The sequence below is a fragment of the Fonsecaea pedrosoi genome, assembly GCF_000835455.1.
Source record: "Fonsecaea pedrosoi CBS 271.37 unplaced genomic scaffold supercont1.3, whole genome shotgun sequence".
Taxonomy (NCBI): domain Eukaryota; kingdom Fungi; phylum Ascomycota; class Eurotiomycetes; order Chaetothyriales; family Herpotrichiellaceae; genus Fonsecaea; species Fonsecaea pedrosoi.
This window is the reverse complement of record NW_013550613.1, coordinates 2,832,656-2,845,842: the sequence shown is the minus strand read 5'-3', so window position 1 is coordinate 2,845,842 and position 13,187 is coordinate 2,832,656. Positions and strand designations below refer to the sequence as shown.

The window sequence follows — 13,187 nt, the reverse complement described above, 5'->3', positions numbered from 1 at the left end:
CCCAAAATCAAATTGAAAAAAAAAAGCCGAAACAGATTCAAGAGACAGACACAGAGAGAGAGAAACATAAATAAGAATGTCCATCTACATACACACTGCTTTTTCTTCCTGGTTTGAGAAATTCATGGTCAAGTCAATCAACGAACAGCCAACAGTCAACAGCCATCGTACTCGGTAGACTCCTGCCTGCACCAGTAGATATTCCCATCTACTACTTACTCGTTCTCTTCAGTCCACGCGGACACCACTCTGTCTCTTTTTCAGTCACGTCTCCTTGACTCCACTGTTCCGGTCTGGAGGCGTACCGGAGATAGAAATCCCACATTTCATCTCATCTGCTCACTTGTCGTTTCTTCACTGTCATATCCCATCGTCGTCGTATGGTCTTCGTCCACCATCATATCATCATCATCATCATCATCATCCATGATTCACCTTCTCCCACACCCCGGTGGCCCTGGCACAGGCATCTTGCAACGCGAATATATCAGCACGCGATTCTTCTAGGAATCCCTCTTGCTCGTCGCCAGCACCTCCTCGCATTCCTCCTTCTCCAGAGGCAGTGGTTGAAGCCGATGTCTGAGCGTGCTCCAGCAACTCAACTACAAAATCCAGCGCCTTGTTCAAGGATGACAGATGAGCAGAAATCCGAGCTTTGAGCATCGAGGTTGGGTGCTGAGATAAAGGTAAATGTGGAAGCACAATGCAGATGAGATTGAGGGTCGAGATGTAGAAGGGCATTGAGAGAAGAAATTCTGACAATTTATCAGGGGATGGTTCTTCGGGCAAAGTCGCAGAAGTTGATGCTGTCGTGGAGGAGGTGGAGGAGACAGTGAACGTGGCTATATCCGGCGGGAAGAGGAGATCGACCAACGCAGCTGTTATGTCGTCCCTATCTTCAGTCGCCTCTGCCTCCGAGGTCGCGTCTTCCGGGGTCATAAGGACTGCCGCAGGATCCAAAGCACCGACCACTGGGGCCCCCTCTTCAGCCAGGCCTTGCGTTCTTGCCCTAATCCATTGTGAAAATTCCTCCTTCAGCCAGTCCACCCCTACAGCCTTCAATGACCCGAGTTGCTGCGGAGGAGCGAGGGGGATCGGATGCGGCTGCAAAGCTGAAGTGCTTCTTGTAAGCCCCGTCTCTTCATCGATCCCTGGAGCTGGAGGTTCGGTCGCCTCCAAGTCATCCTCGATTTCCGCCCAGTTAGTGCTGAGCGTGTCTCCTCGAAGCGTTTGCGCAATGACCTGTAAGCGCACGGTCGGGTCGGGATACGCGTGTAGCAGTCTTGTGGCGATGTAGTGTGCCGAGTCACGGAGAGAAGGGTAAGGTGTGATGGTAAAGAGTTGCGTCAATGTGCTTATCAAAAGGAGGAATTTGGCCGGAGAGGGCTGTGGTGTTGTTGGCGCAGAAGAGACTGCTAGAGATCTTTTGTACAGAAGAGAGAGAAGCGAATCCTGTAGCGGTGGCAGGGGTATTGACGGGGTTGCGCTGAGGGGAAATGAGTGAGCGATGAGTTTTGTCAGCTCAGAGGTGGTGAGCAGCACCTCTGCCTCAGACGGAGTCATATAGGATTGGTAAGCATGGAGGAAGATGACACCGGCTCGAGGGAAGGGAATTTGAGATGGCGTGGTCGGGTATTCCGAAGGTGCATTATCCTTATCATGGTAGGGGTTCCCAACATCTTCGTCCTCGTCTTCATAGACTAGTTTTGTAATCTCTTGGTTTGGGTCGAGTTGCATCTGTTTGCTGATTGAGAGGAACCGCGCCAAAAGGGCGTCGCGTTCCTTCAATTCTGGCGTTTGCTCCCAGACCTCAATCTCTGTCAGTCTACCAGGGACGACTCTTTTGGGCTCGCGATACTCCCGTAGACGAGCGGTCCACGACATGGAGGGATGGTCATGAGCTGCAAGCGAGGACATGTATTCATCTAGAACTTCGAGTAGCACGGCGTCAAGTAGTCGAAAAATGATGGCCTTTTCACCCTGCGAAGGCTCACTGACCCCGGTATCTTCCTCTTCAGCCCTAGCCTCGGGATCTGGCAAAGGTGCTGCGGTCGCAGGCACATCCTGTGGAAGTGTGCTCGACGACGGGCCCTCACCTTGGGTGCTGGTGCGAGGCGGCAAAGGTGGCCGTTTCTTGCCAGATATCTTCTCCAGCATGGTCAAAAATGAGAAAGTAGTCACGGTTGAGATGGGAACCTGCCGATAAGCACCCAGGGCGGCCGGCAGAGACGTGGCAAGGAAGCGACTAGGGTACTGTGTTTTGATCCTAGGGTGGAGAATGCCCAACATATTGAAGAGTGCTTGCAGCTGCAATGCCTTGACCGACACTGTTTCATGGACAGCGCTCGACTCGCCGCTGGCTTTATCAGCAGGAACAGCGGCAGGCATGCCCTGTAGGGTCATCTGTCCAAGGTGCACTCGAGGTGCTTCACCCGGGAACGTCGGTAGCTCGTCTTGGCCATATCTCTCTTCGAAGTCGTCCTCATTGTCAGAGGCCTGGACTGGATCACTCAACTTCTCTAGTTCTTCGGCAACGCGAACAACGACTTCTCTCGGATTGCCCCGTCGAGCAACGATCTCCAAGCATCGATTGGCCTCTTCAGGGGTATCTTTCAACATAGGAAGGAGAAGTTTCAACAGATCCCAACCGATTTCTTCGGCAAGCTTGCCATCATCGTCGCTGAGAAGTCTGCTCAGTGTGGGAAGGTTGTGAGGTGTCAGTTGATACTCCAACAACGTCAGGTAAGTCATGTAATCGGTGGCCGGCGGCAAGGCGGAAACAAGAGGATCGTCTGCGCCAGCTTGAGTAGCCATTATTAGAGGGGATCGTGCCCGCGTTCGGCAGTTGTCCTGGGATTCTACTAGGGTTCGACGACTGACGAGGGGTCGATCAGAGCACGCGACATGTATTGGTAGATGCACAATCAATTCTTGCAGAGGAGCTGAGGAGGCAGTGGGAAGGATAGAAGGGAGACGCAGCTCTGACCACAAGTGATGTGAGCGTAAATGTTGATGGATTTGTCATTCGACAAGCTGATGGAGGAGGGCGAGTTGTTGATGTGAGGTTCAAGTTGACGTTGACTGCCACTTTGGGATTTGTCGTCATTTCATTTCTTGGCAGCCACAAGGAGCATCGCGCACATTGTAGTATAAGTACGCAAGTAATACTTCATCCTCATCTCCCATGGGCAGTAGACTCACTCGTCCATACCTCGAATACTGTCTGCTCACTCGGCTGCCGTCTCGCTTCTCTAAAATCAAAAGGTAGATGTGTCATCGCGGTCAAACGAGTATTGTTTACCTCTCCTGAAACGCCTTGAACGAAATCACCACAATGCACTTACAGTACCTCTTATGCCATCCTGTGTTACGGTCCTGACTCTCAACCCGTGATTGCCTGGCCATGGTGAACGCATCTGTTTTGATCTGGATCCCCAAAATAGCTGAGTTGTGCGGCATTGATACCCATAGAAAGGCAACGCTAGATGCAATTTGGTGCCGTGTTATTAATCAGGTCCATACCTACGAGTACCTAGCTGAGGAGATGGATGGTCTCAACGGGTGCGAAACGTTCAATGCGAGTTCGTTCCTCGCCCTGGAGATTGATTCCCTGAGATATTCTCGGATCAAACAAGAACCTTCTCGCAAAGAGAGCGAACGCCTTCGCCACGACAAGACTCTCGCATCGGAGAATTTCTCTTGTCGCATAGAAATTTCCCGGTGTTCCGGCTGCCTTGAAATTTAATCTCCTTCACTGCCTCATGAGAAAGAAGCAAGGTGGTCTTCCACAGCTGAGATGTCTCAAAAGAAGCATTGGCAGCCCCCAGCACACTTAGCCTCAGCCAGACATGGTGTGATTGCCACGTGGGTTTCCCCAAGAAATCACGAATTGAGATTTGGGTGGCGCAAGACTAGGGGAAATAAATGGCATCTAGTGCAGCCTTCGGGCGGTGCCACACCGACCACTGGATGCGGAAAGCCCGCTCAACCTCCAAATGATACCGAATACGACGCGACGCGGACTGAAAGGGGTATGATTACTCGTACCAGGACACCCAAGCCGCGTGGGAAGATACAGGGTCAGGGGAGTCAGACAAAGTTCCCATTTTCGTCCCGCTGGAATTGGCTCTCACAGACTAATGAACATGTCGACAAAGGTCCAAAATCACATACTCGTACGGTAGGGATCATGAATTGAGTTCCGTCAGGGCCGTTTTCACAGGGGACTCGCTCAAGGAAAAAAGCACCCGGGATCGACGCAACAAACTTGTCAACTTTGTCGCAAGTTCGACGGAACTTTTGCGGAGAATAATTGACGACCCGAAATGTACCCTGGCGGATCGAGCCTCTTTCTCGCTTGTCCGCCGTCATCGATCCTGATTAGGCTTTTGAGGCGCCATCCTCGGAAAACCTGGTGCGCCCGGCCTGGAGTGGGAAGCTTAACGACGATCTCTCCTTCTTTCAGAAACCAATAGTGCCTTGATCGACGGGTGTTCTCCAACACTCCAACTATTGAACACAAAATAAGATGACCGAATTGAAAACATTCGGGTTGAATGCTTGTGGCAGCCAGTCCCCTTTAGGCACACTTGGTACATCCACGCAAGTGCAGAGAGACGTCAGTTAGCTGACATGCTTGAGGGTGGAATGCCAGGGGGTCCTTATACATTCCCGGATATGCCATGTCAACCCCGACACTGTCATGGTGGGCAGGGTCTAGAGATGACCGCTTCCCACAGAATGAGATGAAAACCAAACAAGGATGACCTCCGCTCCGGCTTAGTACCATCATTCCTACCAGCACGAGCAACAGCACGAGGACCGGGTACGAGCTGCAATATTGAACATGTACTCGCTGGACTCAGTAGACAATAATGGGACTTGGCTGATTGGTGAAGGCCTGTCAACTTGTCTCTCAACCCAAGGGGGGGCACGCGACGGTCACTCGCCTACTACCGTGTCCAAATTATTTATGGAACCCTGCTCCAGGACCAGGAGGATATATCCCACATGGCCTAGCACATACTCATACAGAACTCGTACGAGGGTGCCCTGTCTTCCTCCTGGGAGTCCCAAACAGGGAGTTCACAAACAGCCCAGCCGGAGGATTCCCACCAAGCGAGAAACCAGCGCAGTGTGTCTCAACCAACAGGAGATTCCTCTAAGACTTCCGGGTCCATCGGTATTGATCCGAAACCCCTGGTCTGGCTGAAGCATCGTGGACATGGCATTCTGGGCCACTGCCAGTGGCCACCACTGAAGATTGGCGCAGATACCCAATCAACGGCCCAACTTGTAGCAAAGCCGACATCAAGGGCAAATACAAGCGATGAAACCCTCGAGTATCTGTGGCAGAAGCAAGACCGAGATCCGGGCAGCATTAGCCACCCGGACGCACAGGGGCCTGCAAAGCCAACATCACTTGCTTTCCAAGACGACGTCAGCTTGCCTAGGGATGTAGGTAGGACTTTTGGGACGGCATCTGCCGGGAAGGAAAAGAGGCAGAAGTCCAGGGGCAACTCATTTCGACAACCTATGTACGAGGGAAAAATCGAACAAAGATCCTCTTATCGATTGCGTCTATTCCTTCGGTCTGGGGGCCCCCCTGCTACATCCTGGAAATGCAGTGGCTGAAGAAAACATGAAGAATATGACGATGGTCAGAAGAATGAAAGACCCAACAATCATTATTGAACCCACTATCGGGCCCCGCCTCGGATGCCTAAAAGCCAGAGCCCGATTGACGCCAAAACAACAATAAACAAAGAAGTGAGAAGAGGTCTCAGTAACTCCCCAACTTGTCAGTAGGATTTGTGGGACTTAGAGCCCACCGCGGAGGTTCGTAGCTCGTCATCGGGTGGTACAGCTGTGACTATTTCTGGCCAGAGGCAGCCCGATAGTCAACACCTTGAGATTGGCAGAACGACATCAGATCCCCGATCATGCGAGCATGGCTGCTCAGTCTTCACCCCTTTGGACGCTGGTTTGAATAACCCCTGGCTGAATCGCAGCCACTGGTAGGCGAACTACTTCCTACTTCCTCGAAACAAGGCAAAAATCCTGCCAGCCCAAGTCCAGCCTGGATCTCTTGGGGGGGCCAAAAGGCTCTACCCTCTCCTGTTGCATCATGGCAATGCCTGTCAATGATTCGGTCGTTTCGGCCAGAAGCCGTCTGGTCTTGTCTCTCCCCTGTTTCTCCATGTTTGCGAACCTGTCGCCAATCGACGTTGCTATCAAGGCTCCGTTCTCAACGGCCGGCCTTGCCCAATTGCTTTGCCCAATTCAGACTCTGTCCGCCCAATGGTGAGAAACCTTGAGCCCTGAACCTTTGGGGGAATTGGAGCAAAGAAGGCTCTCGATTGGCAGGCCAGAGTGTTTTCTTCCGCGACTTCTGCAAAGCACAACCCAGGTCAAGGAATTTCCCATGACAATCCACCCGGACTGGGCGAAGCTTACCTGTCCAAGTATTTCTTTTTGAGTGCTTGTTACGTTGGCCACCCTTTTTGCGCCTTGCCCCGTGCGTCTCTAAACCCTCTTGGAGCAAAATCAGGCAGTGCTTACCACCCAGGGCAAAAGCCCATTTTGTTCCAGCTGGCCTCATGTTCCCCGCCAGCCTGGGGGGCGGATTGTGGCTGGTGCCATCGCGTCGCTGGCTTGCCGAGACACCACTATCTGGTGCCACCGACCTAGACATGCACACCATGGCACCGTGGCTCTCGCGACGGGCGGCGAAACATTGTCCACACAACCCTGCGGGATTATAGAATGTCGCAATTGACAGCGGAAGACGGGGCCAAGTGTCCGCTCCGACGCAAAAGCTAATGCAGACCTTTTTCAGCTTCTCGGCTTCCTGGATCCCTGGATCTCATGAGGAGTGGGCTTCGTATCCATACCAGGGTGGAGCTGTTAACCGGCACTATTGGGTCAGGTACTCCGTCTACTGCCTCTCAATAGAGCAGATCGCCGTCACGGTTCACGAACATGAGGAAATTTGTCTGCTGCTCAGGTTCCCGCTTTGTCTCTGGATGGCCCAGAGGCGGCTGCCCTTGCATAACAGACGAACACGTCTACGACCGCATTGGCCCGCGTCTCTGACAATTGAGTTTGGTTCTCTGGCCCTGTCATGACTTCCAGATCATATCCACCGAATCTTGATTCTTTCCTACTTGAACTCATCGTGGACCGCGGACCACTCAGTCCAGACGTTCCTTTCTCGATTTGACGCCCAGTGATTCGCTCTGGTGCAGCTGGCGCGCTGTGCCTCTTGGATTTGCCCGAGTTTGACGACCTCCCAACTTCTGTTCAATCGTTGGAACCCTCGACATCAGGCATCTTTACTTGGAATAATTCTGTTTGGTTAATATTGGTTGGATATCAAATTGGGGGCCAGGAGGGAATCTGACAAAACTTGAGCGGGTAGGCAACACAACTCTGGTGGATATGTTGTGTCCAGTTTCCCCTTCAGTCCATTGGGTATTGACGCAGTACACTGACTCGGGCCCCAAGGCACTCGCGGCGGACATCTAAGTAAGCGTCGGAGGTACATTCGGTACCTGGTTGAGCGAGGCAGAGTCACTTTGGAATTCGGAAACGACATCTGAGCACGGACATTTGAAGGAGAAGCGGCATTGCAGTCACCGGGACCATCGTTCCGTCGACAAAAGCTGTGCAAGGGAGAAGGAAAAGGGGAAAACGGGCAGTCTATGCGATCTTCGAACGAGCTCCGTGGGAAACGAACCTGATGCAGCATTCACGCCCACCTCAGTTCGCTCTTTGTCCGTCCTTCAAGAAACACCGGTCCAGCCTCGACAACTCAAGATTCACCATAGAGCACCTCACTCTGCCGAAGCCAGTCGCCGCGCCCATCTGGGCATCTCTCCCCACCCCTCCCATGTCCGGTTCTCCTCCACCGGAACCTCCTGCTGAACCTGCCCAGATAGCTGGTCGAAGAAGAAAGCGATCCCGATCCTACTCTCCTCCAACTACAACATCAACAGTCGCCACGACGGCGGCAGCAGTTGCTCCCCCTGTAGCGCCGTTGGACATCGCTGTCCCTCGGCCAAGTGCGGTATCAAGAGGTGGGGAGACCATTACCGAACTCGCCGTGCAACCAGGGCCGTATGCGCTGAACTATCCGCTACCCCCTGCTCCATATCAATCTGCGTCGAGTTTACCACCGACATCCTTTGGCGGACCTTCGCCACGGTTGGCACTGAGTCCTGTTTCACCACGCGCTACTCGAAAACCTAAGGCGCACGTCGCATCGGCTTGCGTGAATTGCAAGAAGAAGCATCTGCGGTGTGACAGCAGTCGTCCATGTCGGAGATGTGTACAGAGCGGTAAAGAGGTGCGCGGATCGTGGAATTTCCCTGTCTGGTGAACCGAGCTGATGACTATTTCTCTAGGACTCCTGCAAAGATGTCGAGCACAAGAAGAGAGGCCGGCCACCGTTGAAACCAGACGACGCTTCTTCAAGACGGCAGTTTGAGGCAACACTGACTCCTTTGCCCGGGCGTCTAGGAGAAGCCCCGAGGAGATTCGGGGATCCGTCAATGTATGCCGCAGGACCAGGATATCAACCTCTTAGACCGTATAATCCACCAACACCTCGATTAGGGCAGCCGAGATCACCAGCCTTCACTTTACACGGCCCGGCATCAATATCACCGAGTCTGGCAATGGCAGAAGGCACATTTGTGCCTGCCTCGTCGAGACAATATCATGGCAGCATGGCTCCAATGCCAGGACAGGTCTCCTCGTCCTACAGCCCTTCTCAACCAGAATCAGCCTTCCGAACGCTAGGGTATGCCAGTAGCTACAACTACCCGTCCCAGCAACCGCAAATGGGACCTCATGGATATTACGCTTCGAACCCTATCTTTCCACGCCCTTCATCATCCTTGTCCTCCGAACATCTGCCCCCCATGAGCACATCCTCCGGTCTTCAGCTACCACCGATCCTACCAGCACCTCAAGGTCCGATCGACCCAGCGATTGTGCAGCAGCTTCCGCAACAAACTCTGCCGAACCCAAGAGGACAGCAGGGAAACAGAAGTGAAGGAACACAAGAGCCAGATCCAAAAAGACCGAAGATGGACATCCAGGGCATCCTAGGTCCACGAAATGAATGATTCGGACCGCCCCCTTACGTGTATGACGAGACCGGGACACGCACAAGAATCACCATCGCAATGATCGCGCATATCATACGAGGCCCTTTTCCTTTGTCGAATGAAGCAACGAGCACCTGGGTGGTAAAGCTGGAGCATATTCTTCTATTTTTCCTCACAATTTTTAAATTTCTTGTACAACTATTCTTAATCGGGTACAAAAGATGCTCCGTGCAGGACACGGGAACGGATTTGTACCTTTTCTAACGGACGCAAAGAGAATGAGCAACGGCAGAAGAAAAACCTACTTGCCTCTTTTTCCGAAAAGAGGGATAATTCCAACAACGAGACACACCAAGTTGGGCGGCGTCCAAAGTCGATTTTTTTCGACCGCCGGAACGCAACGAATCTCATATCGATGCTTTTTCGATACCCGATCTATACACAAATTGGTCAACAGTACAAGATAGAATCTACATGAAATCGGTCAGCATCGCGAGGCCAGCCCGCCTAGTGTGCCATGAAGCCCAGTTGACGGGGGCCTTTGTCACAATATGATATCCCGGATGCAACGAGCAAAGATCCACGAGCTTTTTTTCCTTTGTGGCAGGATTGTTATTTGTACATAGCCTCACAAGAAGACATTCGCAAACATGGCACCATCGCCAGACCGATCCATCTCGAGTAAATGGCAAGGGAGAAGTCGGTCAAACCACCCATGTCGGGAGACGGTCTGCTACGACAGACCGTTACCCTGAACGAGATCTCGGCCTCTCTGTCGATTGACGGATCCATTATGGCGAAAGAACCGGAGAACGATGATAAAACAGGGTATTTGGCGACTCGGGAACATGGCACGGCATGTGCCATCCCTGGGAACGCAGAGAACATTGGTTGAGGGCCCTTTTTGTCGATTGAATGAAATACGATTGTAACGGCCTCTTTTAATTGGGACGAACAATGATGGGAATGGGCAACGGGGCTTAATCCGCTCGCAGGCGGGCACATAAAGAAAGCAGAAACAGATTTAATTTTCCATTTTGAAAAACCATAAAGGTTGCGTAGCGGGATTTTTTTTTTTTTTCATTCGCTGTGATAATGGATGGGTAGAACATGGATCATCCGGCTTTACTTCAACTTTTACTAGGTGCTAGGTATAGGAAACGGCCATGGAATCGAAGGATACAGCATAGCACGGCACACAAAATATATGTATGTACACGCATACACACATAGGTACTCGCTGAGCTCTCTCTCCTCCGCTTCCCTCCTACCCAGCAGTCGCGAGAAGACCAGTGGCCAAAGCCTCGAGATCCTCCAGCGTCTGTGGTTGCTGATGCTGCTGCGCGGTGGTGCCGCGCTTGTTTTTCTTTGGGCGTTTTGTCTTCTTCTTCTCCCGATTGTGGTACTCATCGTCGTTGTCGGACGTGGACGGCGAGTCTTGGAACCATTTCCTCTGACGTTTCGGTTTGGGTTCAGGTTCGGCAGAGGAGTGAAGTCGAAGAGGTCCATCGTCTTCTGCGTCGACATCGAGATCACCCTCGTACGGAACGAGTTGGACACCGTCTCCCTCGACATCTCCGTCCCTAGTAGACTCCATGCGCTGCTGTTGCTGCTGCTGTCTCTCTCTCTCCTTCCGTTTCTCCTTCTTCTCGCGCCTCTTGCCCTTCGCGATCTCCTTGTCGACTGCATCCGCCTCCCTCGCCCTCTCGGCCTCGCGCTCCAAGAACGCCCGTCTCTCCTCCTCGGCCGCCGTGAACTCGCTTTCGTCGCGGTACGCTTTCTTGTCCTTGGGCGTGTCGCTGTCCGAGTCGAACGTGAGGTGCGCCCCCCTGCCGCGGTACTTGAGGAGCTTCTTCTTCGAGGCGAGCAGCTTCTCACGCCGGTGCGAGTCGATTTTGAGGGCGGGAGCGTCCGGGTTGGTGGAGAGTTTGATGGTTTTTAGTTCGAGGGAAGCTCTGGAGTCTGAGTTTCCTTTCGCCGAGGAAGAGTCGCTGTCGCTATCCTGGTCGAGATCTGAGTCGCCAGCAACGAAGCGGCGTTTCACTGAGAGAAAATCGTCCACCTCGTCACTGGGAGCGGCCTTGTTTTCTGCCTTTATTCTTTCGCCATCGTTGTCGCTGCCGTTGTCATCCTGGTCGTCTTCAATCAGCTTCGTGTAATGCTCCGCCAAGACGTCCTGGTTGCGCCGCTCGAACATCCGGTCGTATTTCGTCCTGACACCACCATTCCGTTTTTGTTTTGACCGCGCCTCGCCTTCAGCATCACTCTCTTCGCTACTCGACTCCAGGGCAGCCAGGAGTTGTCTCGGGGCATTTTTCTTGGCCTTTGCATCCTCTCCCTTGACGAATTTGACGCGAGGTGCGCCGGGAAGGCCCAGGCTCGCCGCAAAGGCTTCCAAGTCGAGCTTTTTCAGGTTGAATGTCTCCTTATCCTTCTGAACGTGGACACTGCGCACGTAGCTGATGAACGCTTTCTGTCCCAAGTACTTCAGTTCGGGATCCTTGAAACACATATTCTGTAACTGGTTCCGGATGGTTTGTTGCATTTTCTTTTGCCGCACATTGATCTTCTCCAAGCTAACTTTCTTTTTTGCTAGCGCATTCAGCATACCGTCTTCTTCGCTCGGGTCAAGGAATAAAACAGCCCGCCCATCGTGCTCAAACCTTGCCGTTCGCCCGACTCGGTGAATATAAGTGTCAGCGTCTTCCGGACAGTCGACCTGGACAACCCAGTCAACAGCAGGAAAGTCCAATCCGCGGGCAGCCACATCTGTTGAGAACAAGCACACATATTTACTGTTTGAGTATTTCGTGGTGATCTCAACCCGCGCCGTCTGTTTTTGCCGCCCATGCAGGTGAAGCAAGGGAATACCAGGCTGAAGGTGCCGGAATGCCTCGTAAACAAAACGAACCTGCTTGCCGCTGCTCAGGAAGACCAGAATCTTCTTTTTGACGTTTGCACGAATGAAGGACCACAAGGTATCGAGCTTATCTGCCAGCGGAGTGACGACATAGTTCTGTTGTAGAGACGTAGGCGTGGCGCTATCGGCGGCTTCGTGGACGGAGACAAATTCGGGGTCTTTCAGATTCAGTCTAGCAAGATCAGAGACCTTCTTAGTCTGGGTAGCGCTGAACATGAGAGTTTGCCTGTCCCGTGGAAGATGCTCGAGGAGAGCGTCGATGGTCTGCTTGAACCCCATGTCCATGATTCTGTCCGCCTCGTCCAATATCAGCATCTGTAAATTTCCAATGTCCAATTCCGCCGTCTGATCCATGTGCTGTAGCATTCTCCCAGGAGTGGCAACCAGAATGTTCATACGTCCCAGTCGTTCTCTCTCCTCCTGTAGACTTTTGCCCCCGATCACCAAACCAGCAGAGAAAGTGTGGTTGCGGCCAACTTTCCGCAGCACCTCGAAGATCTGAATGGCCAATTCTCGGGTGGGAGAGAGTATCAGCGCCCCCAGGCCATCGTATTCGGTCCATCTTTTGCGGTACAAGTTCTCTAGGACAGGTACCAGAAATGCCAGGGTCTTCCCTGAGCCCGTTTTTGCTGCGCCCAGGATATCCGCACCCTGCAATGCCAGCGGGATGGTCCTGCTCTGGATGGTGGTCAAGATTTTGAAGTGAGAAGCTGCGAGACCGTCTTGAGTCGCTTGACATAGTGGGAGGTCGACGAAGTTCTCTGGCGGAGGCGCAGATTTTGGATCGAAGTTGGCTACCCGTTGAGCGAGGGCCTCGAGATCTTCCTCTTCTCGTTTCCGTTTGAGTGCCCTAGGCCTCTGAAAATCTTTCCTCGGGCCCTTTGTCCCCCTCCGATACCCCTGGGACCCCATCGCAGCAATGTGAAAACTTTGGCTGGGACAATTAACGAATGGATTTCTGCCAGGACTGGCTGGGGCTCAAATTATTTTGTGGTCACATGATGAGAGGTGTTATCGATAAACGGGAGAACTTCGGCAACACTTGTCGGAACAGCTTCCTTATCAAGCAGAGCGGAGGAGCGTCTGGTGGCCGCCTTGTCCTGTTGTATTGCTGTCTCTGCGCCATTGTCGCACCTTGTTCCCAACGAAGTAAT

At 52.7% G+C, this 13,187-nt stretch overlaps 3 protein-coding genes across 3 annotated transcripts; 1 reads left to right on the top strand and 2 right to left on the bottom strand.

Annotated features, from left to right (window-relative positions):
• Positions 1–420: 420 nt before the first annotated feature.
• Z517_04950 (uncharacterized protein) lies at positions 421–2,814 on the bottom strand (the record flags this gene model as incomplete). The annotated part of the gene is made up of 1 exon (XM_013430278.1): positions 421–2,814. One exon carries the CDS (start codon positions 2,812–2,814, stop codon positions 421–423), a length of 2,394 nt encoding a protein of 797 aa, XP_013285732.1.
• A 5,077-nt stretch (positions 2,815–7,891) lies between these two features.
• On the top strand, positions 7,892–9,131 carry Z517_04949 (uncharacterized protein; the record flags this gene model as incomplete). Its single annotated transcript, XM_013430277.1, has 2 exons — positions 7,892–8,347; positions 8,406–9,131. 2 exons carry the CDS (start codon positions 7,892–7,894, stop codon positions 9,129–9,131), a joined length of 1,182 nt encoding a protein of 393 aa, XP_013285731.1.
• A 1,249-nt stretch (positions 9,132–10,380) lies between these two features.
• On the bottom strand, positions 10,381–12,945 carry Z517_04948 (uncharacterized protein; the record flags this gene model as incomplete). Its single annotated transcript, XM_013430276.1, has 1 exon — positions 10,381–12,945. One exon carries the CDS (start codon positions 12,943–12,945, stop codon positions 10,381–10,383), a length of 2,565 nt encoding a protein of 854 aa, XP_013285730.1.
• Positions 12,946–13,187: the final 242 nt, after the last annotated feature.